Source organism: Calliopsis andreniformis, chromosome 7 (genome assembly GCF_051401765.1).
Source record: "Calliopsis andreniformis isolate RMS-2024a chromosome 7, iyCalAndr_principal, whole genome shotgun sequence".
NCBI classification, from domain to species: domain Eukaryota; kingdom Metazoa; phylum Arthropoda; class Insecta; order Hymenoptera; family Andrenidae; genus Calliopsis; species Calliopsis andreniformis.
Window position 1 is genome coordinate 2109945 of NC_135068.1, and position 26088 is coordinate 2136032.

The window sequence follows — 26088 nt, forward strand, 5'->3', positions numbered from 1 at the left end:
TCTTTCTGTTTATCTGTTTGCCGATGCAATTTTGTTACCGAGATTATTGAGAGGCGGAAAGCATTTTTAACTGTCTAAAAAGCATTGATGCACGGCCGAAACAGATAATCCAATAATATTATACTGCCCGGTATTCGCCGAAGAGATTTCTTGACGTCTCAGAGACGTCATTGTACGTCAAGGGGTTAACATCGAATATAGCCGATATAAAAAAATACGTGTCGAATATTTTTGGCTTCTTTACCAACCTACAAAGTTGCATCAAAATCGGAGATTATCACTTCTCTTGTGAGTCTATGTAGAGTACAGGAAAACATATGAAGATCTGTGGTGACGTATTCATAGTGTTTGGAAGAAAAACTTTCGGGCGAGTTGGCAACGCCGAGGAACTTGCGGGCCCTCGAGCAGGCCATATCGTAAACGCGTAGGGCCATCTGTTTTTCCTCCAACACCGGTCACACTCCTCTACGGGAAAACCCGAGGTCCCGATTTTTGGGGACTGTGAGCGTAAAGAGAGAACGCTACGAAGTGTCCTGGTGAGCAGACGTAGATCGTCCTACGTCCTTACAGCATTGCATGAAATAAAGTTAGTTCGTGCCTTAATATGAGTTCATTATTTCCACGTATATCACCTCAGATCGGAATTGGGTAGATCCATTGTTTTTCGTAGAATACATTAAATGTGCCATTAATTTTTTGACCTAATATACAGCAAGAAATTGTTACACTTCATTTTTTCAATGAAAACTCTTTAATTATCTCTTTATTTTTCATATTTCTGTTAACTCTCTGCGTGTGCCAATAATTTTTTGACTCACTGTAAGTATTGGTTCTGAAAAATTAGTTGAAGTGCTAATCTTCGAAACGCAAGGAGGTTAAAGAAAATAGCTGCTGCTCTGAAAATGTTTCGAATTCATATGATTTTTTTTTCCGGTTAAGAACTAAGAACCTAAGATCAAATTTGTCAGAGCGGCGACATTACCGACAAAATTGGACAAACACAGAGGTTTACGCCATTGTACTTTTCGTTCTTATATTAGAAGATTTTGTGCTGAAAAGAGCTCATTCCATAGAGGAAGACTCAATCGAGTGCGCGCGCTCTGGTCATGATTTAGTCAGATTTCGTTGAAGTTCAGTAATCAGGAGTCCCGGTAGAGTCACGCCAAGTACATTCGCACAACGACTGGTCTCGCCGAAATAATCTATACACAGTGAACAAAAAGATGTTGAAGTTTTCAGCCCTTTTAAAAGTATCTTAGAAGACATTTTTTTATGGAAATTGATTAATTATAACTCTATGAATCTACATCTACGTATTGACGCAAATATTAGTGAAATTAGTGTATGCATTATCGAAAAAGTAGTATATTAAGTGGCTCGAGTGCCGGCAGATGTTTTTAGTAAATTCTAATAAAATGTCGGTGATTTTACTAGCTGTATTAGAGGGAGAAAGATACATTTATGTAAATTTGCGCGAATGAGAAAGATGACAAATGCAATTTTTATAGTTGTTGGTATCGCTTATAGTGAGGGATCTAACGAGGTTCCGGAAAAGGTGTGAGAGAGAAAGTTTGTAAACAAACGATATAATTTGTCAAATTTAAGTCGGCCCTGAAAAGGGTTTAATGTACGATGTTTATTTTGACTTGTTAAAAGTGGACGGGACCTCCAGGTCCTCCGCGGGCGATCGGTCCTTCCGGGGGAGTGTGTGACCCTCGCTTTCTCGATGCCAATCAGCGACGCTGGCGTCCGAAAAAAGGAAAATAGTGTTATGTCCTAGAGCGTACAGGACGCTTGCGGCGCTACTTTCCTTGATTATTGGCTGCTGTTATCAGTGCACGTGGTTCGGGAGCCTGCACTCTCCAGAAACGGACGAGAATATGAATAGTAACGCTGCTTTGAGCAAGTCTATGTGACTTATGGCTCGGGATAGTCGAACGATCAGTAACAAATCTCACTCAATCAATAATAATGATCTTAATTTATTGCTGAATCAAATTTAAAATACAAAATGGGATATATGTCTTTCGACGGAGATTCTGGACGGGTGTTTTCCTGTGTCATTTCTTTCATCAGGCTTTCAAACAACTATTCTTCTAGATACGTTTCTGTAGGGGCAGGGGGTGCCGTTGGTGGGAATAACTGATTTTGCGTGGGAAAGCTCAGCTCACATTCAGCAAACAGCCTTATAGGCTGTTTTTCTTCGGCCAACGTAGTCGCGGACATAGTAGGGTCCCGCGTAGTCCATTCCACAATTATCAAAAGCTTTCGATGGCCGGCAACATTCCGGGGTCAGATGCTGCATTATTTGCGTGGCCGTGTTGCTTCGCCACCTTACGCATCGCATGCACTTATTGACCACGGTTTTCGCTGCATTTCGGAACCCGAGGATCCAGTAATTTTGCCTTACAGTATGCAAGGTCAACTGTAAGTTTCCATGCAACGTATCTACGTGGCACTGCCTAATTATTAATGCAGAAACATAATGCTTAGGCAGTATTATTGGGTGTTCGGTTTCCCATGCAAGCGTCATATTCGTCAGTCATCCATTGACTCTCAAGACGTTGTTATCGTCGAGGAACGGGTTTAGACTTTTTAATGGAGATTTTACGGGAATATTGCAATGATTTTTTAAACATCGATATTCTTCTGCAAAATGCGAGCCCTGTATGTGGCGTATGAAGCGTTAGTAGTATATATATGGGGGTTCTGAACAGGCTGTCGAGGGGGGCTGACGTCTCAGGGGGGGACAGACGGGGGTGACGTCACACCTGATGACGTCACGCATTCATATAGGTTGAAACCAATGCAAAACTGTTTTACCGACGGAAAATTGATCGATAAAAATGTAAAACTGTTTTACCAACGGAAAATCGATCGATAAACATGTGAAGCTGTTTTATCGACGGAAAATTGATCGATAAACATGCGAATCTGTTTTATCAACGAAAAGAATTAGTTGATAAAATGCAAATGGTTGTTGGGCAAGAACATCGCTGTCATTTGATTTGAAGCTGTAGACATTTTTTATGTTGTAAGATCTGGTCTAGGTCTGGGTTAAGTCTGTGTTGTGCTTCAATTATGAAGCATCAATTATGCAGCACAAGACTTAACCCAGACCTAGACCAGATCTTACAACATAAAAATGATGAAGCACAACACAGACTTATCCCAGTTCTAAACAAGGTCTTAGATTAATAGGCAATTAAAAATATGAAAGTAAAATTTAAAAAAACAGTTTTTATTTTTAATTGCCTATCACTTTATTAGGAAGGGGACGTGTTATAAGGTGATTAACATACAATCACGTGTATATAAGTAATGAGCTTTTTATTATAAAAAATATAAAAAATATAAAAAATATAAAAAAAATATAAATAAAAAATAAAAAATAGAAATTAAAAAATAAAAATAGAAATACAAAATAGTTTCTTCTTAGTTATCTGAAACATGAAAAATACTATATAAATTTTTTAATTTATTAATATATTTAATAATTAAAAATCATACTATAATATTCATACTAACCAAATAAATAATCCAGCGATATATCATTCCACTCCCATATGGGAATTTCTTCGTTCCATAGTCGGCGGCGGCGGTGCTCGTCACGGCGCCTTATAAACATTAAGTTTATAAGCTGTAAGCGAAAAAATACAGAAAATTAATAAAAAATTGAATGAAATAAGTATTTAATTAAATTCAAAATGATACTTACGGTGTGATAAGACGCCGCCTCTTCACTATCGCGGGCATGATTTTGCCGCCGACGTTGGTTTAAATGATGTTGTATAAACCAATGGTTTATAAGCTGAAAAATACAGAAAAATTATTTATAAAACTTTAGCGTGTGTGGACACTTAAGAAAGTAAAAACTATCGCGAGCTACTCTTGGGAATACTCTCAAACAGTATCTTTTCAATTACACTATCTGAAAGTGCTCCCGAGAGTAGCTCGTTACAGCTTAATTAAAGTATAATTAAAATGAAAATGAAAATAGTACTTACGACATCTAACGCCGCAGACTCCAATTTTTTCGGATGTTTCACCATTTTTTTAACTTATATAGTTCAGCAAACACACTCACACAATACGAATTGCTTTTTTTTATTCTGAACTGTGACAACGTTTCAGCAGATCACACGTTATATGTAGCTACCTCCACTAGCTTTACCTCCCCATTAGATCATCATTCTTATCATTCACCTACGTGACAAGATTCTGCAGTTTCAACGTTAGCTACAGAGACAATGTAGTGATGTGTTATATGTATATTCAGGAGCTAAGATCATGTTCCTAATCATAACAGCATCTTATTAATACTATATTAAGTAATTGTATCATTATTGGTTTACAAACCAATCATCAGTCGAATCATGTTGAACAATAATCAATTTATATCGACCTATGATTGAAGCGTAACGAACAACAATTGAGCCACATTGAACCATAATCAATTTATATCAAACCATCATTGCATCACATCGAACCACAATTGAACCATGATTGTACCACATGGAACCTTAATTGAACCATGATTGTACCACATTGAACCTCAACTGAACCATGATTGTACCACATGGAACCTTAATTGAACCATGATTGTACCACATCGAACCTCAACTGAACCATGATTGTACTACATCGAACCTCAACTGAACCATGATTATACCACATCGAACCTCAACTGAACCATGATTGTACCACATCGAACCTCAACTGAACCATGATTGTACTACATCGAACCTCAACTGAACTATGATTGTACCACATCGAACTACATCGAACCATGATTGAACTACATATCAAATAGCAATTAAACCATATCATACAATGATTTATTATGATTAATGTTATACTTCAAATTGTTATTAAATAACAATCGAATTCTATTGAACAACAATTAAATTATTACATTAAAGTAATTAAATCATTATTACTATTACCTTGAAGGAAATGTGGGAGGGAAAGCAAAACAAACATATGCGTTGATAAAATGAATACATATATTATGCAATTTCTCTTAAACATTTAAAGTTAATAATTGAATAGTTAAAAATACATGTTTTTGCGGTTATTTTATTAGTTCATTTTGCGTACAATATTTGTTAATGGATTGTACTCGATTACACGATCATGTAGAATAAGACAATAAGCTGTAGTATTTGCGGGAATATTTTCACCACAATCAAATTCTATACGCACATCTACAGTACTGTTCTTGATTGAATCATTTTGGTGTGAACAATCAATCACCACGAGAGGACCATGTTGTAGAAACTCATCAATCGTTAGAAACGCTTGTCTATTGCTACATCCGTAATATGTCTTAGAAAAATGTATGTACATGTTATACAAAAGAGCATATTTATTTCTGTTGAAGTCAGTGTTTAGATCGTCATATGGATAAAATTCTGAATTGAGATAAATTTTCACGTTGGATAGCTTACAGTTATCAAACTCTGTAGCAGTTTCACTCATTATATTTTTTTTACCAGTTTGCAAAGCAAAAATTACATATCGCGGCTTTTCGAATTGTGTAGCCGTTTTAACAGACCAAGAATGCTTAGTCGTGTTTTGTAACAGAAGATACTCATACAGATCCCACGAACGAAAACACATGCTCAGATTTCGTCCACTTTCTAAAGCACGTAGTAATGATAGTTTAGTAATATCATTCAATATCACATGTGGTATGCGCTATTGTACTTTAAATAATTCGATTTCAGGTTCTAGCATTGAAGATCCTACAAGACAATTGTTATCATTGCGTGATCGTATTAAAATTAACTCGTGACGAGCATTAATTACTATGTGTTTATAATCTTCACAAAATCCCAATAAAATTTTTAGTGGTACGCAAAAATTGAAATGGTATTTTACATTCTTCTCATCGCTCCATCTAATGTTCCATCCAGCATTCTTCATAATTTTATCTTCATCGCATGTAAATGATATGTAGTTCTTAAGTGTGCTAGTTATTCCAACGTTTCTATTGCGATCAATTTCCACACCATTCAGTTCGTATCGAATTTCATCAAACATGAATGCTATGCAATTATTTCCCAACTTTATAATTGATTCATCATTTGGATGTTTTATCACTACCTTGCCTTCCACATATGGAAAACTCTCGCATGGTAATGTGTATAGATCTTGTTGTTGTATAGGTATTCTTATCTCATCGTTATGTCCAAACATCGAGTTAGCATACGGATTGTATTTATGAGTTTCAAGCTTGACGATACGATCGACGAACATGGGTTGTTCAGCAATATTTAAAATATCCATTTTTTTTTTCTTTTTAGTAATTATGTACAATGAATCCTAATGATTTTAAAAATGCGATATTCACTGCACTTAGCTTCTCTCTTTTTTTCTTTTCAATGTATTTAGGGGAGACCTTAATCTTGTATGCAGTTTTATTTATAAGGGAAAACGTTTTTTGATGCTGTGTTTCGTTGAATACAAGCATCTCATCTACATGCAATACATGTATTATCGACGTCGCCGTACGTGTATCCTTACAGTAATTTCTTCTCCACGAAAATCAATTAATCGTCCAGTGTGATCTATGATGCGTATTGTTAGGTCCGTAATGTTCTGTGCAATGACTGGAAGGTAAATGACTTGAGCAGGTGTTTCAGGTATTTTATATCCTGGTGGTACGTTGGGGGAAAATTCATGTATCGTATGTGCGCACTTATCATTGTTGTATGCGCCAGTAGTTATATTGCATTCTACTCGAATAATGTTTACATCCATGATATTAATTGGGCTATCCGATTCATGCCACTGTTACGTACGGAGAATATTTTCCGTCTACTCTCCCAAATATTCAAGTCTCTGCCTGTTAAGAGAAAACGCCCTAGCACTCTCGTTTTTTTTCGTTATCTTAATGTAAGCGCGACTCCGAGCAGCTGGGTAGCAACCACGACGTTGTACCAACCGTGAGAAATTTCCTTATATGGAAATTTCTAACGAACCCCCACTCATTTTTCGGCCTATATAAACTCAGAGATTTTAGCCCTAACGGGTTCAGAACAGTACCGTCACGTTGATAGTCAAGTTCGTCAGAGTTGGTTGCTATCCAGTTAGATCGGGCTAAGGTTCCCTTTCGAGTCCACAGTTAACCTCATAGAATCCGCGAGTCGGCATAAATTCTATCTGGCAATTCCTACGACCACTTTGTAAGTCCCCGCATCGCCAGTGCGTTAACACCGTGCATTAATATCATACACTTTACGCGACAACACTACACTGTACACTTGTACGTAAAGACTAATTTAGAATATATTTAAGTGTTCATTGTAATTTTGCGTAGATTGCTTACAAACCTATAACTACCTTAAGCGATCCCATTCGAAGTTGACAGATCCACCACGATACAGCTTAACCGCTCAAGTTGTATCAATTAATAATTTAAAAAGTTACGAGGCTCATTAACATCTCCTGCGGCTCTCTGATCTTACATCAGTTTCGTCCGCTTACCCTTACTTCCAAAGAAACTGCATTCAACCTAGTGGCTCCTCGATTTATTCGAGTTCGTCCACGAAAGCTAACCTATCCTGTAGCTAACTGATTTTTACATCAGTTTCGTCTACTTCCTACAGCTACCCGATACCAGGTTCGTCTGTACATTATCCAACTTCCTTACAGCACCCTCATCATGATTTCGCATCAGGCTCGTCTATTCGAATTCGCCAACCTCCTTAACAGCACCTCAATTTAATTTGAGTTCGTCTGTAAAACTGATCCTAGTGACTCCCTGATTTCGCATCAGGTACGTTCACAAACTCACTCTCCTGCGGCTCACTGATCACCGATCAGTTTCGTCCGCAAGCACACCTATCCTCAGAGGCTACCTGATTTTACATCAGGTCCGCCCTCGTCTACAATAATCCTAACGGCTCACTGATCTCGCATCAGTTGCGTCCGTGTACCAACCAACACATCAACCACTATATTCTTTGAAATTATACCTATCCTCGACGGTCTCTCGCGCTGCTCGCCTCCCGTCTCGTAACACCACTGATGCGGTTTCAAAACGCGAGTGGATGAGAATCCTAACAATGAACCAATGTTGTTAGGTTTGGTAAAATTTATTCGATAAGCACACTTTATTTCACTCTTCATGGTATAGTTATTAGCCCGAATTAATAAATTATCATAGACATTGTTATCATCATCATCATCATCATTAATGTCAAAGTTGATATTCATTTTAGATACATCTGTTTTTACATAATTATTAGAATGAGGAGTAGTCTGCATAATTGCGCGATTTAGATACTTTCTTATTGCATATAACTCATATGATCCATCGGGAATCACTATTGCCTTGTCAACCTCATCAAAGTAAAATGTGTTATTCAATGAATTCACATTTGGTATCGTATTATATGCTTCAAAAGCTGTTAGACCAAGCTCCTAAGTATCATCACTCAAATCTATAGGCGGAAAATAGCTTACCGCCAGAATGCTACTCTTACCACTTAATGTAAATGTTATCGACATGTTTCAAGAAACAGGCCAATTCATACTGAATTACGATTGTAAAGATTCAACATCTAAGTTTGCTATCAATCGTTTGTAGAAATTGTAGACACAATTGTTAACAATTTTGCTGATTGTAGTGTTGATAAGGTGTGTAATACTGTGTAATTGTATTGAATTTTCACGACATCTTTCTGAAGATAGTCTATTAATTCTTTAGGTGGTCGAAGGTTGCCAAAACTATCAATATATATAGCTCGATGTGCTCTCTTTGCGTAAGCTACCCAATGTGTGTCAGGTCCTTCGGCATTGTCCAAATTTGTGATGCCACTCTCATTTCGATGTACACCATTTGATGGTAAAGCATTGCGCATATAAACACCTCTAAAGAATGGATGTTCGGCACGGATAGTTTCAAGAAAATTGGCTTAGAAATTAAAAGTGTTTATTTCGCCCAATGGGTTCGTTATCTTGAGTTTACTGTACAAAAAACTTAAACATGTAACCAAAACAAGTCTTGTACAAAGAATTTGATTAAACTAGTAAACCCGACTTAAACAGCTTTGACAAATGTTTCTCACGTAAGTGAGATCACGGATTCTGCAGCCGCGATTTACCGTTTTATTTTCACGACCGGTCAAAAGACGCACGACGTCGAAAGAAGATACGGTACGGCAGAGTGAGAGCGCACACGACACACGAGTCTTCTGGCTTCTTCGTCAGCCGCTCGGGCGAGCGAAAAGGGATCGACCGGGATGCCTCGATTATTCAATCTTGATTGGCTAATCTTAGAATCGATTATCGATACCCAAATCGCCGCCGGGCGGTGCTGACATCTGACTCAACGATCGGCCAGCCGACTCGGGAGTTCACTCGCCATCTGACGCTGCCGATCGCGCGGTTGCGCAGTGATTCTGTGCGCATCCGCCGCCGACCCACACAGCCAATCCGCAACAATGGAATATGCATACATTTGGCGAGTTCCAAATTAATTGTGTATCAGTTGTTACGCCTATGGGCATACTTAGCGCCTTTTTGACGTTTTTCTTTTCTTATTCAGCATGCCTCGTCCACGCTTATATGAAGCGAGATAAACTCCTCGCCCTTCCATAGCTCGATTGTGACGTTGCATTTCTTCCAGTTGGCGTTGCGTAGCCTTTTTATCATTTATCGCCTTAGCTACCCCCGCTGTCCCACCAACTACTGAGCCCAGAACACCTAACAATGGTAAAATAGGTAAAATACCACCACGTTTTGTAATTGGAAGTATCCGCTTTCTTTTTGTTCCAGTCTTATTTGTACATTTATTTTTTGTTTTCATTCCCTTTCCATGTTTCGTCTTAGTTTTCATAGCAGCCCAAACTGCTGCAGCTGCAGCTTTTTCACTCAGAGTCGAATCTTTTGCAGTGATACGTTTTTGCGCTTTGTCAGCGAGTATATCGTCAGCTATATGTCTCTCACCTAGATATAAGAGCGACATGGATGCGGATGTATCAGAATCTTGAATACATGCGGTTCGTGAGACAATCAATGATTATACGTGTAAAAAATTTCAGTCAATAAACAGTACTTGGAAGAATGTATATTAATCTTAAAGGTTCAACAACAGGAATTTGAGAAAAAGTTGAGCACATTTCAAAGCAATGTGATAATACAGAATAACGTTCAACAAATACAGCAGGAATTTGAACAAAAATTGGCCGCATTTCAGAACAACTTAATAATACTGCAAAATGATGTTAGACAAGTATTGCAAGTATTGAACCCTCTTTCTCAAGAGGAAGATTATATAGCAAACCATAACAAGCAACAACAATGTACAAATCAATGAAATCTAAGTAAAAGCATAGCCTCGAAAAGCAACAGCTTGTACAGGAGTTGCATGCGCCAGCTCGAAGAAATTTCCGCCGCAGACGTGTTATCGTACATGGATATGATGATCTGTGACAAGCTGATATGGTTGAGATGCGTCCATACTCGCGATTCAATGAAGGTTATCATTACATACTCACAGTTATAGATGCATTGAGCAAATATGCATGGGTTGTACCATTCAGAACTAAAAATGATTTTGAAGTAGCCAAAGCATTCGTAAAGATAATTCGAGATCGATGTACAAAAAATTTACAAACCGATCAAGGAAAAGAATTTTACAATGCTGTCGTACAGAGATTCTTAAAAAAAACATAATATTAATCACTATTCGTCGTATTCAGTGATGAAGGCTTCCATCGTGGAACGTTTTAATCGTACTTTAAAACATCATATGTGGAAACTGTTTACACTCAATGGAACATATAGATGGATTGATGCATTACCAAGTCTTGTGACCAAATACAACATGCGAAAACATAGAACTATTGGAATGTGTCCATGTGATGTTACCCCTACAATTGCTGATAAGCTTTTGAACACAGTATATAGCAATGTAAAGATTGCTGCTCTACCGAGATTCGAGATTGGTGACTCTATACGCGTGAAGAAATACAAAACCGTTTTCGACAAAGGATACACACCAAGTTGGACTGCTGAAGTGTCCAAGATAATCAAAGTACAGATAACTAATCCTGTAACTTATTTGCTGCAAGATCCATGCGGAAAATCTATTGCAGGAGGATTTTATGGACATGAATTACAACGCGTTATCAATCCCGATGTGTATTTAGTGGAAAAAGTATTGCGTAAGAAGGACGATAAAGTGTATGTTAAATGGTTAGGATTTGATAATTCACAAAACTCATGGATACGAATGATTCGATTCGTATCATTGTGTGATACGAATCAGAGTAGGAAGTGCAAAGCGTCGATCTTCCCCCACGGGAACCGAACTGACAGTCGGCTAAGCCGGGACCGTCGCGGGATACTGCCTCCTCAAGTCGGCGGGCGAGTACGCGCTCGAACAACTTGCTGACTTCGTCGAGGAGGCATATGGGCCGGTACGTGGAGGGCGAATCCGCGGGCTTTCCTTTCTTCGGGACGAGGACCATCTGTCCTCGAATCCACAGAAGCGGGACCCGCCCTGACTGCACGCAGCCATTGCACAGGCTTAGCAGCCGGGGGCCGAGGACGCGCAGAGCGTTCTTTAAGGCTCGTCCGGGCACTCCGTCCGGGCGGGGGGTGGTGTTGCGCACCCCCAGGCGACGAACGGCGGCAGCGAGCTCCCCTTGGATGACCCCCATTTCGACGGACCAGGTGGTCGGGTCCGCCGGCTCTGGTGGCCGTGGTTCCTCCAGTTCAACCGGAAAGAGGGTGTCCACGACACGCCTCGGACTTTGCCTTCTTGATGGCCGCCTGGAGACTCCCGGAACCATTCTGCCTCGCTGTCGACGTCCGCGACGGGCCCAGCCGGCGGCTCCGGTCAGGCCATCGCGAGGGAGGCGGCCATCAGCGCGTCCTCGTCCATCTTTTTTGCGGCCCATCTGCGGGGCGGCTGTCCGCCCCTGGGGCGACGGGCTGGGTGGGGGTCTTGATGTTCGGCGGATACGTGCATTAGCACGTGGAGGTGGTCACTTAATGTTTCCACCTCCTCCGCGACCCTCCACCCGGTGACACAGCGCGCGGCGCAGGGCGTCGCCCATGATAGGTCGACTATCGATTCGCCCTGCCACCGCACGCATGTGCTTGCGGAGCCCCTGTTGAGGAGTAGGAGCCCCGCGCCCGCCGCCCATTCCAGTACCGTTTGTCCCCTCGCGTCTGTCCCGGGACAACCCCAAGCCGTTGCCTTGGCGTTGAAGTCGCCCAGGACTAATGTGCGGCGGCTGACTGGAGAGCGGGACACGACGTCCCTGACCTCATCCAGCAGCCGCTCGAACGCCGCGAGGGGGGCACTGGGCGGGGCGTAGATGCCGACCACCGCTAGGCCCGCCGTACGTCGCCGCGACATACCCGCGGCCGTGCGCAAAAGCGCAGAGGGCCGCGGAGCCGTCGGCGATAATCGCGACGGAGCCAAGGGCATCTCCCGCCCAATTTGGGCGGTCGAGTACCCTGTATGGCTCCGCCGCGACTGCCAACCCCACACCAAGCTCGGCCAACGTCTGCTGCAGGAGGTCCTGCGACGCGGCCGAGTGGTTGAGGTTGGCCTGCAGGATTTTGGCCGTGGGGGTGAACTTTAAGCCATGTCCATGGCCTCCCCACGGCCGGATCCTGCTTCCTTCGTTTCGGGCTCTGGGGCCCTCGTCTGCTCCGCTGGTTGCGGTTGTGGGTCCCTCGTTGCCGGGGCGACCGGACCAACTTGGCCGGACGCCTCGGGTGTGGGGCATGGCTTCCTCCCCCTTCTTGGCGGTGGCGGCGCGCAGGCCTTTGCGCCCAGCCGATGGTTGGCTGGGCGGCCCAGGTCAGTGCACACCGGGCACTTCGGCGGGGCCGAGCAGTGCCGCGCCTTGTGCTCGGTGCTACCGCATGTGTAGCACCTGGCGCGGCGGTCTGCGTCGACTGGGCACTTCTGCTGCACGTGCCCCAGCTCAAGACATTTATAGCACCGCTGGGGACGTGCAGCCAGTGCTTCGACCCTCGCCGAGGTCCAACCGACCCTTATGCGCCCGGCGGCCATGAGTTTGTTCATGGCCGCGACTGGACACCTAAGCCAAACGGTGCCCAGCCCGGACGCGGATCGGCGGACAATGCCGGTGCGCACTTCCTCCGTGCGGCACCCGGCTATGCCTGCTACTGCGGCCGCCACCGCCTCCGCGGTCACGGACTCGTCCAGGCCGCTTATGCGCGCTTCGGCGCATTTTACGGGCCTGGACACTTTGACGTCCGTGCCGCGGAATACATCTGCTAGCCTTTCTGAAAGGCGATCAGCGCCTAAGGCGCTATCTGGGCCGGGGACCTCGAGGATCGAGGACCCCGTGCGGCCCTTTCGATATCTTAGATCGGCAATTCCGATCTCTTGCAGGCGCACGCCCGCCACCGCGCGCGCCATGACCTCAGCGTAGGTCATGGCGCTGCCAGGGGGCAGGGTCAGACTGACCGCTGCCCTTTTCGGTGCGCGGGGCGGACGTACGCGCGGCGCCTTCTTGGGCGCATTTGTTGGTGGCGCGGGAGCAGCGCGTGCGCGCTCCGCGGCCGTCGCCCTCCGCCTCTCCTTCCTGCCGACAACCTTTGACCAGGTGTCGGCAGTATTACTGGAGGAGGCGGGTGCAGCCGGCTTTGGGCCGGGCTGAGGCGGATGCGCAGTCGCGGCGGTCTTGCCGCGGCGCTGGCTGCGGGTCCTCAGCGGGGCCGCAGCGGGCGGCTTTGCTTCCTTCTTCTTCTTACTCTGTGCCGCTGTGTTTGTTGCCGCGCGGGCAACCGGAGGTGCAGCGCGGCGGGCGACAGGAGCGGCGACAGGAGGGGCGGCGCGGCGGGTCGTACCTGGAGGAACAGCGGCCCCACGCTCCGCTGCCTCCCTGTTCTTCTTCCTCTGGCGCCTCGCTCTCCTCTTCTGTGTGGGGGTCAGTCCCCCAGTTGTTGGCGCGGCCGCAGGAGGCCGCGGGCGTGCCGCAGGTGGTCGCGCCGGCGCCGCGGCAGGAGCGGGGCGCGGTGAGTCGCGAGACACGCGTTCAGGTCGCGCCCGCGTTGTAGCGGCGTAGCTCGCCGGGCCGCGTGCGGCGGATGGAGGTGGAGTTGGTGGTGGCGCGCCCAGGCGGGCGGCAAGTCGCTCCTCCATCTCGCCGCAGAGGCGGCGTATCAATCCCTCGACCCTGGCGAGGGGGTCTTGGTAAGGCGGGTCTGGTGCTGGACCCGCTGACACGCGGGTGACGGGCCGCTGACGCTGTACCCTCGGCGATGTAGGCGCCGGAGGGGTTGGTGGCGTTGGTGGCCGCGTCGGTGGTGGAGGTGGTGCCGCCGGAGGGGATTTCACCCTCGGCGGAGACGCACGGCGGGCCGGGGAAGTGCGGCCCATGAGGCGGGCCTCCAACTCGGCGACGCGCGTGTTCAGCTGCGCCGCGATGCGCTCCAGCTCCGCCTCGCGGTCGGATATCTTCGATCTTTTTGCCTGCTCGACGGCCGCGTGGCGAATGGTTAATGCCGCCACGCGCAGCTGGCGCACCATCGACCCCTTCAGATGGTTCGAGCATTTAGCCACTTTCAGGATGGTCTCCGACTCCTCGAAGATCCGAGCGCCCAGGTCGGTAGATGGGGCGTGCCGCATCTCTTCGGCGAGCTCGTCCTCGCGGATGGGCACGCAGGACCTCGAGATTGGCGGCGCCATCACCGTGGGGTCCTCGGCCTCTATTTCTTCATTCAGCTGACGCTCCTGCAGCGTCAGCTGAATTAATTGGCGCTTCGCCTCTGCGAGGCCCACGTACTCCCCTGTGGTCGGGGGACGTCCGCGCTTCCTTCCCGCGGGTCGTGGGGCACGGGGCAGCCGGACCGAGCGGATGGAACCCGCCGAACTGGCGGAGTCCCACCCGTCATCGTCCGTCAAGCCCGCCGAGGCGGACCGCCACGGGGACTTCTTGCGGCTGCGGCTGCGGCTGGAACTTGGTCCCGGCAGCCGCTCTAGACGCACCACAGGGCGCGCGAGGATCACCTCGCTAACGACCCTGGGTGCGTTAGTCGTCGAAGTAGACGTCGAAGTAGACGCCGGGGCAGACGATGTGCCTACCCCGGACGCCTCTTCACCAGTAGTGGTGCTGAACGCTGTGGCCTGGTGGTCTACCACAGCGTTCTCCCGGTCGATGGATGACGACGCGGGGGAGCCCAGTCGGCCACTCCCATCCGCGCCGGTACTGGGGGATCCGACGCCCCCTGCACCGTAAACGTTATTACCAATAGTTGTCATCTTGCGTGTCCGATACCCTCTTGCGGGTGGGCCCGTACCCTAATCGCCCGTCTATCGTGCCAAAGTCGTCATCGATTTCCATCTCGTTGCCAGCTCACCGCGTTCGTCCTCCGCGTCCAGCAAATTGGCACTCGCAAGCGAGCACCAACTACTGGGGCGGAGGTCCAGGGACCCCACGTGGAGGTGCGGTGAGTGGTCTTGAGCCAGTCGGGCCCCCAACTTCGCCGAAATTCCCCTCACCTGGCGAGCAAGCTCGTCAGGGTGTTGGTAGAACATCAGCTCCATCGGAGTTCTCGCCAAGGCAGACGTGCCCGGACGAGACCCTTCCAGCCCTCGTGTCCCCGCGTGTCCCCAACCCAGACCCAACCCAGACCTAACCCAGACCTATTTATGCAATTTATGCGAGTTTAAAGCGGGGCGAGTGATCACCGGTGTGACTTTCAGGCCACTATCAGACGAATTCCGTCCGTGTTAGAATCGCTGAAAATTCAGGGATCTAACGGGGTCCGGATTGGGTGGTTGAGAGAAGGGTGTCAAGAAAAAAAATTGTACACTTAATCAAATTTGAGTCGGCCCTAAAAAGGGCTTAAATACGACGTTTATTGAAATACTTTGGTTGGGGGGTCTTCGACCAAAATCTTGGGGAAGGGTCCCTTGGACTGACGCCGGCCGGTGTCCCTTAGCGACGCTGGCGTCTGGAAAAGAAAAGAGCGGCGAAACCGCACTGGTCAGCGAGCGTATTGCTTTCAAGCCAAACCGTTGTCTTCCCGACTCCAGGCTTCGAAACGAGCCTACGTGGAGGGGGGAGCAGTACCTTGACGTATCGTTAAGGTAGTGCAGTGGACTGTAATACCGACGTTTCTTCGCTCTGAAGAAAGCGTCGGCAGACGAGTGTGCAGAGAGGAGGGATCCTTCTTTTTTCTGCTCAACCTGCCTTCCAAGAAGGCTTGCCTCGTGCGAATCACGGTTGTAAGCCGAGATTCGCGAGCGTTCGACCTTCGGTACTAGCTTTAGCAAGCCTTGGCGGCTGATAAAGGCCAGAGGTTCTACCACTCGCCGTTCACCGCGACGTGCGCATCTATTCGTCGCATGCGGGCTGCTACCAAACGGGTGATATAACACGGGCAACGCAGAGGTGATACACTTACGTTTACCATCTCTGTTTGGTGCCAATATCGTGGCTCAACCAAGAAGTGGTCTTGATTGTTCCTCCGACGAATAGCAAACTCAGGGAATCGAGGTAACCACCGATTCCAAGAGTGCAGTTACTCGTCTTTTAAACTATCGCGACTAAACAATCGCTGCTCCTTCGCACGTGTAGTACGTGATTCTCGAATGGAGCAATAGCGAGCTGCAGTACGATATCACAGCGTAGAAAGCGTCACGAGCTAAGGAATTTGGTGCCCAAATTTCCTAACTCAGCAGACTCTTCTGTAATTGCTGTCCCTTGCTACCGTGCGAGCGATCGGTGCAAGACTGACTTCGACATGCGAGCGCGAGATGCTCCGCGAAAATCGCGGAGTCCCCGAAAATCCGCTACGCGGCGCTCGCTTATCATTGTCTATCTTTGTCTAATGTACCGATTTTCCTCTCTCTCTTTGTCAGGCTCCGATACCCCCACTCGATATCGGGCCTGAGGTTCAAACAGCTGATCGTGATCGCTCACCTGTTCGAACTGCAACCGCATCGGATGAAAAAACGAGTCGTAATTTGAATGTACCGAGTTTATTCTCAACGCAACTGAATCCCCTACCGAAGGCGACCTTTGTTCGGTCACGTACGTTAACGTACTGCGATTCTCGCGGACGAAACAAAGATTCGAAATTTAACTGTATTTTAAACATACCGTCCCCCTTGCACTGTCCGTGCAAAAGGAGTATCGGCAGCTTCAACACAAACACGACTCGGATCGCGAAACTTGAAGGACCAAGATTTCTGTAGGCGATCAAAAGAGAGAGAGCAAAATACCGCAAGTGGAGTTCAATTGAGATGAACGCAAAAATTCAATCAAACAAAATTTAATTGAACTTACTTTGCACTAGGTTGACAAAACCCTGGGTGGCCCCGGAGGAAACGCATAGATGTTTCGATGGCCACCCCGATGGCCGTTCGGGTCATCTGTTCCAGGGTACCGGGCGGCTGTCGGGTTCCTCGTGCCGAAGGGTGCGCCGGCGCTGGAGGCCTCGTTCCGGCCGCGACGGTTGACGGTGGTTGACCGGTTGCGGGGGTGGCGACCCGCCGTTCCGCCCTCTTCCTCCGTCGTTTGTTGGCCCCCTTGGAGAGGCCAGCCGAAGGGCCAGACGAAGGGTCAGCCGAAGGGCCAGCCGAAGGGCCAGCCGAAGGGCCAGCCTGCTGCTTTGTTGCAGCAGCTCCTTCCTGCGGCTTACCTCCCTGCTCTTTCCAAAGCAGGGACGTAAGCAGGCCCTCCTTGTCCCACTTGACCAGGTATCGCCCTCCCGTTGCCGGTATACGGTATCGCCGGGTGGTGAGCGGAATATGCCCCGGCACTTTACAAATTTCCGTCCCGAGTTTTAATTCCCACTCTTCCTGGGGAGGCGTGGGTGGTCCACTCGCGGGCGCACTTCCTTGGTCCGGCGGGGCGGCGGTGGTGAGGGCCTCCTCGCCGATCCGCATGCAGCGGTCGAAGCTCGCGAAGATTGCTTTATCGCTTGCCATTGTTGCTTGACTAATGATCGTCAACCGGCTGCGATCGGATCAAATTTCGGTGGCGCCCGCGAGTTCGCGGGGGGCGCTCTTCCCTTGGAGAGAGAGAGAGAGAAGTACCTCATTTCCCCTCCCTGGACTGTCAAGGGGGCCGGGAGCCAAAGGGGGGTTCGTGACCGTTTGTCTTCTCAAATAGAACGGTTGCCCTCACTTTTGTCTCGTTTGGCCTTTACCGAATTTTGTCCGGTGTTTATTTCGCCTGCTCGACCTCGGCAACCGTCGCCGCGGCAGGCTCATCCACGGGTAACTTACACATCCTTGTAATCGGACGTGTATATGTGGACTTTGCTGTACGGACTTTTACCACCCGTACATTTTCGTCCTTACCCGGGAACACCTCCTCAATTCTCCCCATTTCCCACTGATTAGGGGGGAGAAGAGGATTCTGCACTAACACCAGATCCCCTGGTTGCAGTTGCAGTTGGGTGGTGCGCCACTTATAGCGATTTTGGAGGTGCGTGAGATAATCTCGCGTCCAGTGCCTCCAAAGCTGCTCGTGAAATTTTTGAATCGCTCTCCACCGCGATAGTCGCGAGAGTTTTTCAGTTTCCACCGATTGCAGCGGAATCGCATTTAGTGGACCTCCTGTTAGGAAATGTCCGGGCGTCAGAGGCGCATAATCATCTGGGTGGTCACTCAGGGGGGCGGTCGGTCGCGAGTTGAGACTCGCTTCGATCTTGCAGAGAAGCGTCTGCATTTCCTCTCCCGTCGGCGTGAATTCACCCAGTGTGCGCTTTAAATGGTGTTTCACCGATTTTACGCCGGCTTCCTGCATTCCACCGAAATGAGGAGCGCTGGGGGGGTTAAACCTCCACCTTATCCCCATAGAGCTGCATTTGTTTTGCATTTCTGTGGAGGAAAACGCCTCACAGAACTGCTTACGTAACTCTCGATCGGCCCCAACGAAATTGGTGCCATTGTCGCTGAAAATGCAAGACGGTATACCACGTCTAGCTACAAACCGATCGAGTGCAGCTAAAAACGCGCTCGTCGTGTAATCATGGACGAGCTCGATGTGGACGGCGCGCGTGACGTAACAAACGAACACCGCGATGTACGCTTTGTGAGCCGTCTTTCCTCGACCAGCGGAGTCGCGGACACGGTAAGGCCCCGCGTAGTCCACTCCGCAGTTGTCGAAGGCCTTTGCAGGCCTGCAGCGTTCCGGTATCAAATGCTGCATTATTTGCGTGGAGGCGCTGCTTCGCCATCTCACGCATCGCATACATTTGTTTATAACCGTCTTCGCTGCGTTTCGGCAGCCGAGAATCCAGTAGCACTGCCTCACAGTATGCAAGGTCAGCTGCAAGCCCCCGTGCAACGTATCCACGTGGCACTGCCGGATTATGAGTGTTGACACATAATGTTTCGGCAGTATTATCGGGTGCTTGGTTTCCCATGCAAGCGTCGCATTCTCCAGTCGTCCGCCAACCCTCAAGACGTCATTTTCGTCGAGAAAAGGGTTTAGGCTTTTTAGCGGAGATTTCTCAGGTATTCCTCGGCGTTTTTTCAAGCACCGGTACTCTTCTGAGAAATGCGTGCCTTGTATGTGACGCACGATACGTTGAGTTGCGATTCGCAATTCTGACGCCTCGATTACTCGACTGTCGGGTGACCCCTGATCGGCGCGTGTTTGTTTTCGCCAGCGAAGACAATACGCCGTTACACGCAACAGTTTTCTCCACGTTTGAAATCAGAACAGAAATTTCCATTCCGGTTTCGGAGTCGTTACATGTGCATGCGCTATGCGCTTGCTTTCAGTGGTCTCCACGGAAGCTGGCATCGCTGGCCACTCCACTTCCGGTCCGCTCAGCCACCCTGGTCCAAACATCCACAGTCTCGACTGCAGAAAATCTGCAGCCTCTATCCCACGCGAATTTAAATCCGCGGGATTTGAGCGTGTTGGAACGTAACGCCATTCAGCGCTCGGAAGAGACGTTTGGATTTTTGACACGCGGTTGGCTACCACAACCGTCCATGTCGATGGGTGTTTTTTAAGCCAAGCGAAGGCGATCGTAGAATCTGTCCAACAGACAACACGATCGATCGGCAGTGAGAGCGACTTTCTCAGATGCACGATAAGCTCAGCGAGCAGTACGGCCCCGTTCAATTCAAGAACTGGGATCGACTGCGTTTTGATCGGAGCCACTCGCGTTTTTGCCATTAGAAGTGATGTAAACACTTCATTGTTCACCGTCGTCACTCTCAAGTAGGTGACGGCGGAATAGGCAGCGAGTGATGCGTCACAAAATCCATGGAGCTCCACAGAGATTGCATCGGCTCCATATCGGATCCATCTGGGTAATTTCCAATCGTTCAATCTGTTCCAATCGACACAAAATGTGTTCCACATTTTGAGCGTCTCCGCGGAAACGTGCTCGTCCCACTGGATTTTTTCCAGCCACTGGGCTTGCATCAAAATTTTCGCACGGATCATAACTGGCGAAAGCCAGCCGAGGGGATCGTACAGTTTCGCAATCTCCGAAAACAAAGTGCGCTTTGTTATCGGTGTTGCAGACGGTTGAAACCGTTGCAGATAGAAATAGAAAAAATCTCCAGATGGTATCCATCGCAGACCGAGTACCTTTAATTCTGAATCGTCAAACAAATTAAGGTCGACTGCGTGTGAGTGCGAGCTCTGTGGAATATTTTGTAGCAAATCTGACGAATTTCCAGCCCACTTGCGAAGGTTAAATCCACCTCGCTGTAGGAGCTCGCACGTTTGTTTACAGATTCTCTCCAACAACGGTTTGTCGGGAGCTCCCATAAACACATCGTCTACGTAGACGTCCTTCTCGAGGACAGGCGCGGCGAGCGGGTACCGGTCGCCGTCCTGTTTTTTCAGCTCGAGAAGTGTTCGCATCGAAAGGTATGGAGCGCACGCCGTACCGTATGTGACGGTATTCAACTCGTAAGCGATAAGTCGCTCGGTCGAGGGGGTGCGCCATACGATGCATTGAAAACGACGATCCTCTTTAGCTACGAGAATTTGTCGAAACATCTTCTCGATATCCGCTACTAACACGTATTCGTACAGACGCCACCTCGTTAATACGGCGGTAATATCAGTCTGTAATTTTGGACCTACGTGGAGGAGGTCGTTCAGCGAGCGTCCGCCCGCTGTTTTGCTGGAGGCGTTAAACACGACGCGCAGCTTCGTCGTAGCGCTCTCCGTGCGAATAACCGCTCGGTGAGGGATATAGAGTCGCATGTTATCGACTGGCTCGAGCCGAGTCATATGATTTAACGACTCGTATTCAGTGAGAAACTCACTGTATTCCTTCACGAGGGTTTGGTTCAAGTCCAGTTTTCTCCTCAACCTTGTCAATGCGGAGAGAGCTATTGAGAGAGAATCGCTCAACAGCTCGTCCGGGTTTGAATGGTTAAAAGGCAACCGAACTATAAACCTTCCCGTCGCGTGTCGCGCGACGGTTTTTACGAAGTGCTCTTCGCATTCGTCCTCGGCTTTGGTGTTCACCAAGGTCGAGGGCACCTCCTCTATCTCCCAGAATCGCCGTATCGCTTTGTCCAACGATTCAAGGACGCTGCAGAGCAGCGTCCTCACGGGATTTGGGGAAGAGTTTGCTGCGTCGATCGGCCCAGACAGGATCCAGCCCAAGGCCGTCTCCTGTGCGATCGGTCCTGTTTTGTTTATTCGACGGAATCCTCGTCGAATAATACTGGCGTACACCTCTGCACCGATGAGCACCTCAATCGGTCGATCAGATGCAGGGTCTGGATCTGCAAGCGTCAGTTCACTTAAGATCTCAGCATCTGAGATGCGAACCGACGGTGGAACGTAGGACGTAATTTTCGGGACGATGTATGCACTTGTGCGGAACGCCTGTGCAGTGCACCGTGTTGACCCGAATCTAATGTCCGCGCTGTGCGTAATCTCGTGGGTCTTTCCGCCCCCCAAGCCGGTTACCATGGCTTGGGTTTTCCTTCGCGCGAGTTGTAGATCATTCACCAGACTCGCTGTTATGAAGGAGGCCTCAGATCCCTGATCAATGAGTGCACGCGCGATACGCGACGTACCTCCCTTTCCATAGACTCGCACATCAGCTGTCGCCAGAAACACATATCCCGTTACGCTCTCTGTCGCACCACAGTGAGACGCAACGTTGTCGGCTGACGTAGAAGCACGAGAATTCGTGTTTACGTTTGCCTGTACAGGACTGCGCGCAGGAACGTTGCTCCGTCCCGCTTCCCGCTTGCCCTGATTTGGCTTGTTCGTCGAATGACGGTTACTTGTGCCGACTTTCCGTGTATCGAAGTGCAGGATGGTATGATGCCGTCCGTTACACTGTTTACATGACACGCTGGTTCGACAGTGTGTCACCGTGTGCGTAGACGCCAAGCAGTTTATACAATACTGATTATTCTTCAGGTATTGAAACCGCTGTTCCGGCGAAAGTGTCTTGAACTTTTTGCACGTAGCAACTACGTGCGGCTGTTCACAAAACACGCACTTTTCGGGAGTAGGGGGAGCATTCTCGACCACGGCGTTATGCTGCCGTATGCGAGATTTCGGCGTGACTTCCGCCTTTGCGTTACATCGTTGGTGTTCCAATGCCACCAACGCGCGCTCCTGTCCGTCAAGGAACTTCATCATGTCGTCAAACGACGGGAAGTCCGTGTCCGATTGGATAGACATTTCCCACTCCCACTGCAGGGCTGCTTCCAGCTTCTCTTTTATGAGAATGACCAGCACGTCACTCCACTCTTTAGTAGGGCGCCCCAATCTCTTGAGCGCAGCGAGCGTCTGTCTCCAGCTCACTGTGACTTGCTGGAAGCTGGGTAGATCGCCTTTTTTTATCATTCTCAGCTTCCGTAAGGTCTCAAGAAGCTGAGTGATAATTGTGCTTGGGTTCCCGAATCGTTTCTTCAGGGCGTCCCACGCCTCGCTGAAATTGCGATCCGCAATTTCAAATTCGGCGATCGTCGCGAGAGCCTCACCTTCCAAGCACGCGTTCAAATATTGCAACCGTTGTGCGTCGGACAACCGTTGGTTATTCTTCACGCCAGCGGTGAATAGATCCTCAAAGTGTCACCACTTTCTGGAATCACCGCTGAACTTTGGAAGGCTTTGCTTAGGCAACTCGACTGGAATCTGCGTGTTGTCAAAGCCGGCACCCTCGGCTTTACGTTGGTTAATACCCAACTCAACCCGCTCCTTCGCTTCGACCAGTTGTGCGATTTCCGTCATTAGGAAATCCTGGACCTCGTGGAACGTGTCCTCGGCGTCCTGAAGCACCTCCTGATCGAAGAAGGGTATACCTTTACGGTGATGGAGGGGAATGCCCTGTTTGAGACGACTAACTCGCTCGAGCACGTCCCTCCACACTTCCGTGGCATAGTTTAGCTTTTCTTTCAGGAGGAAGATAGTAAAACTACTTCGTCCTTTCTTCTTCAGATTCGTCACGAGTCGGGTCAAACCTCTGACTCGCGAGACGATATCCTCCATGTCACTCTCGAGGTTGGGCGAAAGCGCCTGTTCTCTTTGCGGAGTGGACATGGTGGTACGGTTCGAGAGGTAAACGCTACTCGAAACTCGACTTAAATACGACGTTTATTGAAATACTTTGGTTGGGGGGTCTTCGACCAAAATCTTGGGGAAGGGTCCCTTGGACTGACGCCGGCCGGTGTCCCTTAGCGACGCTGGCGTCTGGAAAAGAAAAGAGCGGCGAAACCGCACTGGTCAGCGAGCGTATTGCTTTCAAGCTAAACCGTGTCTTCCCGACTCCAGGCTTCGAAAACGAGCCTATGTGGAGGGGGGAGCAGTACCTTGACGTATCGTTAAGGTAGTGCAGTGGACTGTAATACCGACGTTTCTTCGCTCTGAAGAAAGCGTCGGCAGACGAGTGTGCAGAAAGGAGGGATCCTCCTTTTCTCTGCTCAACCTGCCTTCCAAGAAGGCTTGCCTCGTGCGAATCACGGTTGTAAGCCGAGATTCGCGAGCGTTCGACCCTCGGTACTAGCACTAACTAGACTTGGCGGCTGATAAAGGCCAGAGGTTGTAGCACTCACCGTTCACCGCGACGTACGCATCTATTCGTCGTACGCGGGCTGCTGCTAAACGGGTGATACAACACGGGCAACGCAGAGGTGATACACTTACGTTTACCCTCTCTGTTGGTGTCAATATCGTGGCTCAACCAAGAAGAGGTCTTGATTGCTCCTCCGACGAATAGCAAGCTCAGGGAATCGAGGTAACCACCGATTCCAAGAGCGCAGTTACTCGTCTGTTAAATTATCGCGACTAAACAATCGCTTTTCCTTCGCACGTGTAATACGTGATTCTCGAAGGGAGCTATAGCAAGCTGTAGTGCGATATTACAGCGTAGAAGGCGTCACGAGCTAAGGAACTTGGTGCCCAAATTTCCTAACTCAGCAGACTCTTCTGTAAATGCTGTTCCTTGCTACTGTGCGAGCGATTGGTGCAAGACTGACTTCGACATGCGAGCGTGAGACGCTCCGCGAAAATCGCGGAGTCCCCGAAAATCCGCTACGCGGCGCTCGCTTATCATTGTCTCTCTTTGTCTAATGTACCGATCTTGCTCTCTCTCTTTGTCAGGCTCCGATACCCCCACTCGACATCGAGCCTGGAGTTCAAAACCGTTGCTCGACAACGCTTACTTTATTTGAACTTCAATTTTAACGATAAAAACAAGTTCTACGACAGCTGACCGTGTTTTGCTGCTAGGACAACGGATTCTCCAACCGAAGGCAACCTTCGATCGGTCACGTATACCAACAAATCACGAATCTCGCGGACGAGCCAAATGCCCGTTATATAACCGCTTTTTAAACAAAATTAAATCATAGGATATAAGTGAAAAATACATAATAAATAGAAATAATAAATATAATACGAATATACAAAAAAAAAAAAATATAATAAAATTAATAAAAATCTAATAAGGACAAAATAAAAAGAGAAAATAAGTTATCAGGTTGACTTTTTCCTACGGAATAATTTCCGTGGAATCCCCCTGCGTCGAGCGGCAAGAAGCTCGAGGCAGGACGCCCTGACAACTTCGCCGTGTCCGCCCCGCAAGCCGCTTTACTAATGAACCGATTGGCTGGATGGGCGCCAGATACTTTCGTACCGATTTCGTGAAATTCCGTAACACTACGCGGCACTTGCAGAACGGGCACTGCGGCTTTCCTCGGCTAGCTCGTCGAAGAGGACGGGTCGCGGTTCGGGAACGCAGGAAAAGCGGGCTACGGCGAAAATAAATCTAATTCGAATTGTCTCCCACAGATGTTTATTACAACGACGGCACCGTGCAGACGGCACGGTGAAGGAAGACCACAGATGGTCGGTGTTACAGGCACGTGGCCGACGCTTCGGCACGCGTGGACTCGTCTATTACAAATCTAGTCGAACTAGCACGATAATCAAACGCGAAAATGTTATCGCGGCACTAAAGACGCCCTGGGGGAAAACCCGAGTCGCGCCTCGCACTATCGGCACTCGGTGCCCAAAATATGATAAGACCAAAGTAGTCAAGTGGCTTACCCCAATATCGCTGGTCTACGCACAGGTTCGACAACGAGTGACGATACCCGGCACGCGTGCATGCGACCCCCCTCGATTCGCGGCACGTCCCTCCCCCGCGCAAGCGCTACAGCCCCGCCGCGTACTCGCTTTGGCCCAGGCGCGTACATGTGGAGCGAGGCCCCGCTCCTCTCCGGTGGCGTTCCGCATTTGTCCGCTAGTATGGAGACTCCCTCAGGACTTTCTGTGGCCATGGCCGCCTGGGCGACGATCTCCTGGCTCGCCTCCACCCTCGCCTTCCGTGTTGGCCTCCTTAGAAGGGCAGCGCCGCGGGACCATTTGTCTGGTGGTGATTTCCTTCCTTGGCCTTTTGGTCCACCGCGGAAGCGGCAAGTCCCTCAACTCCGAGGGTGGAGGGCCCTTGGTACATCCGGTGTCCTTACTGCGCCTGGATCTGGAACTGCGCGGCCAGGGGACGGGGACGGCCTCAGGGTCCCTCAGGTAGCTTCTACGGCCCTGAAACGTCGTACGCGCTCGGCACGGAGGCACCCGAAATTATCAACTATCCTTAAGACGCGACTTTTCCCCCAGGAGACGTCTC

The 26088-nt window shown here is 48.6% G+C and overlaps 2 protein-coding genes across 2 annotated transcripts; both read right to left on the reverse strand.

The window, feature by feature from the left end:
• Positions 1-18176: 18176 nt before the first annotated feature.
• LOC143181879 (uncharacterized) lies at positions 18177-19166 on the reverse strand. The gene has a single exon (XM_076382536.1). It carries the CDS (start codon positions 19164-19166, stop codon positions 18177-18179), a length of 990 nt encoding a protein of 329 aa, XP_076238651.1.
• A 510-nt stretch (positions 19167-19676) lies between these two features.
• LOC143181880 (uncharacterized) lies at positions 19677-22805 on the reverse strand. Its single transcript, XM_076382537.1, has one exon. The coding sequence runs from the start codon at positions 22803-22805 to the stop codon at positions 19677-19679; it is 3129 nt and encodes a 1042-aa protein (XP_076238652.1).
• Between the last annotated feature and the right edge of the window lie 3283 nt (positions 22806-26088).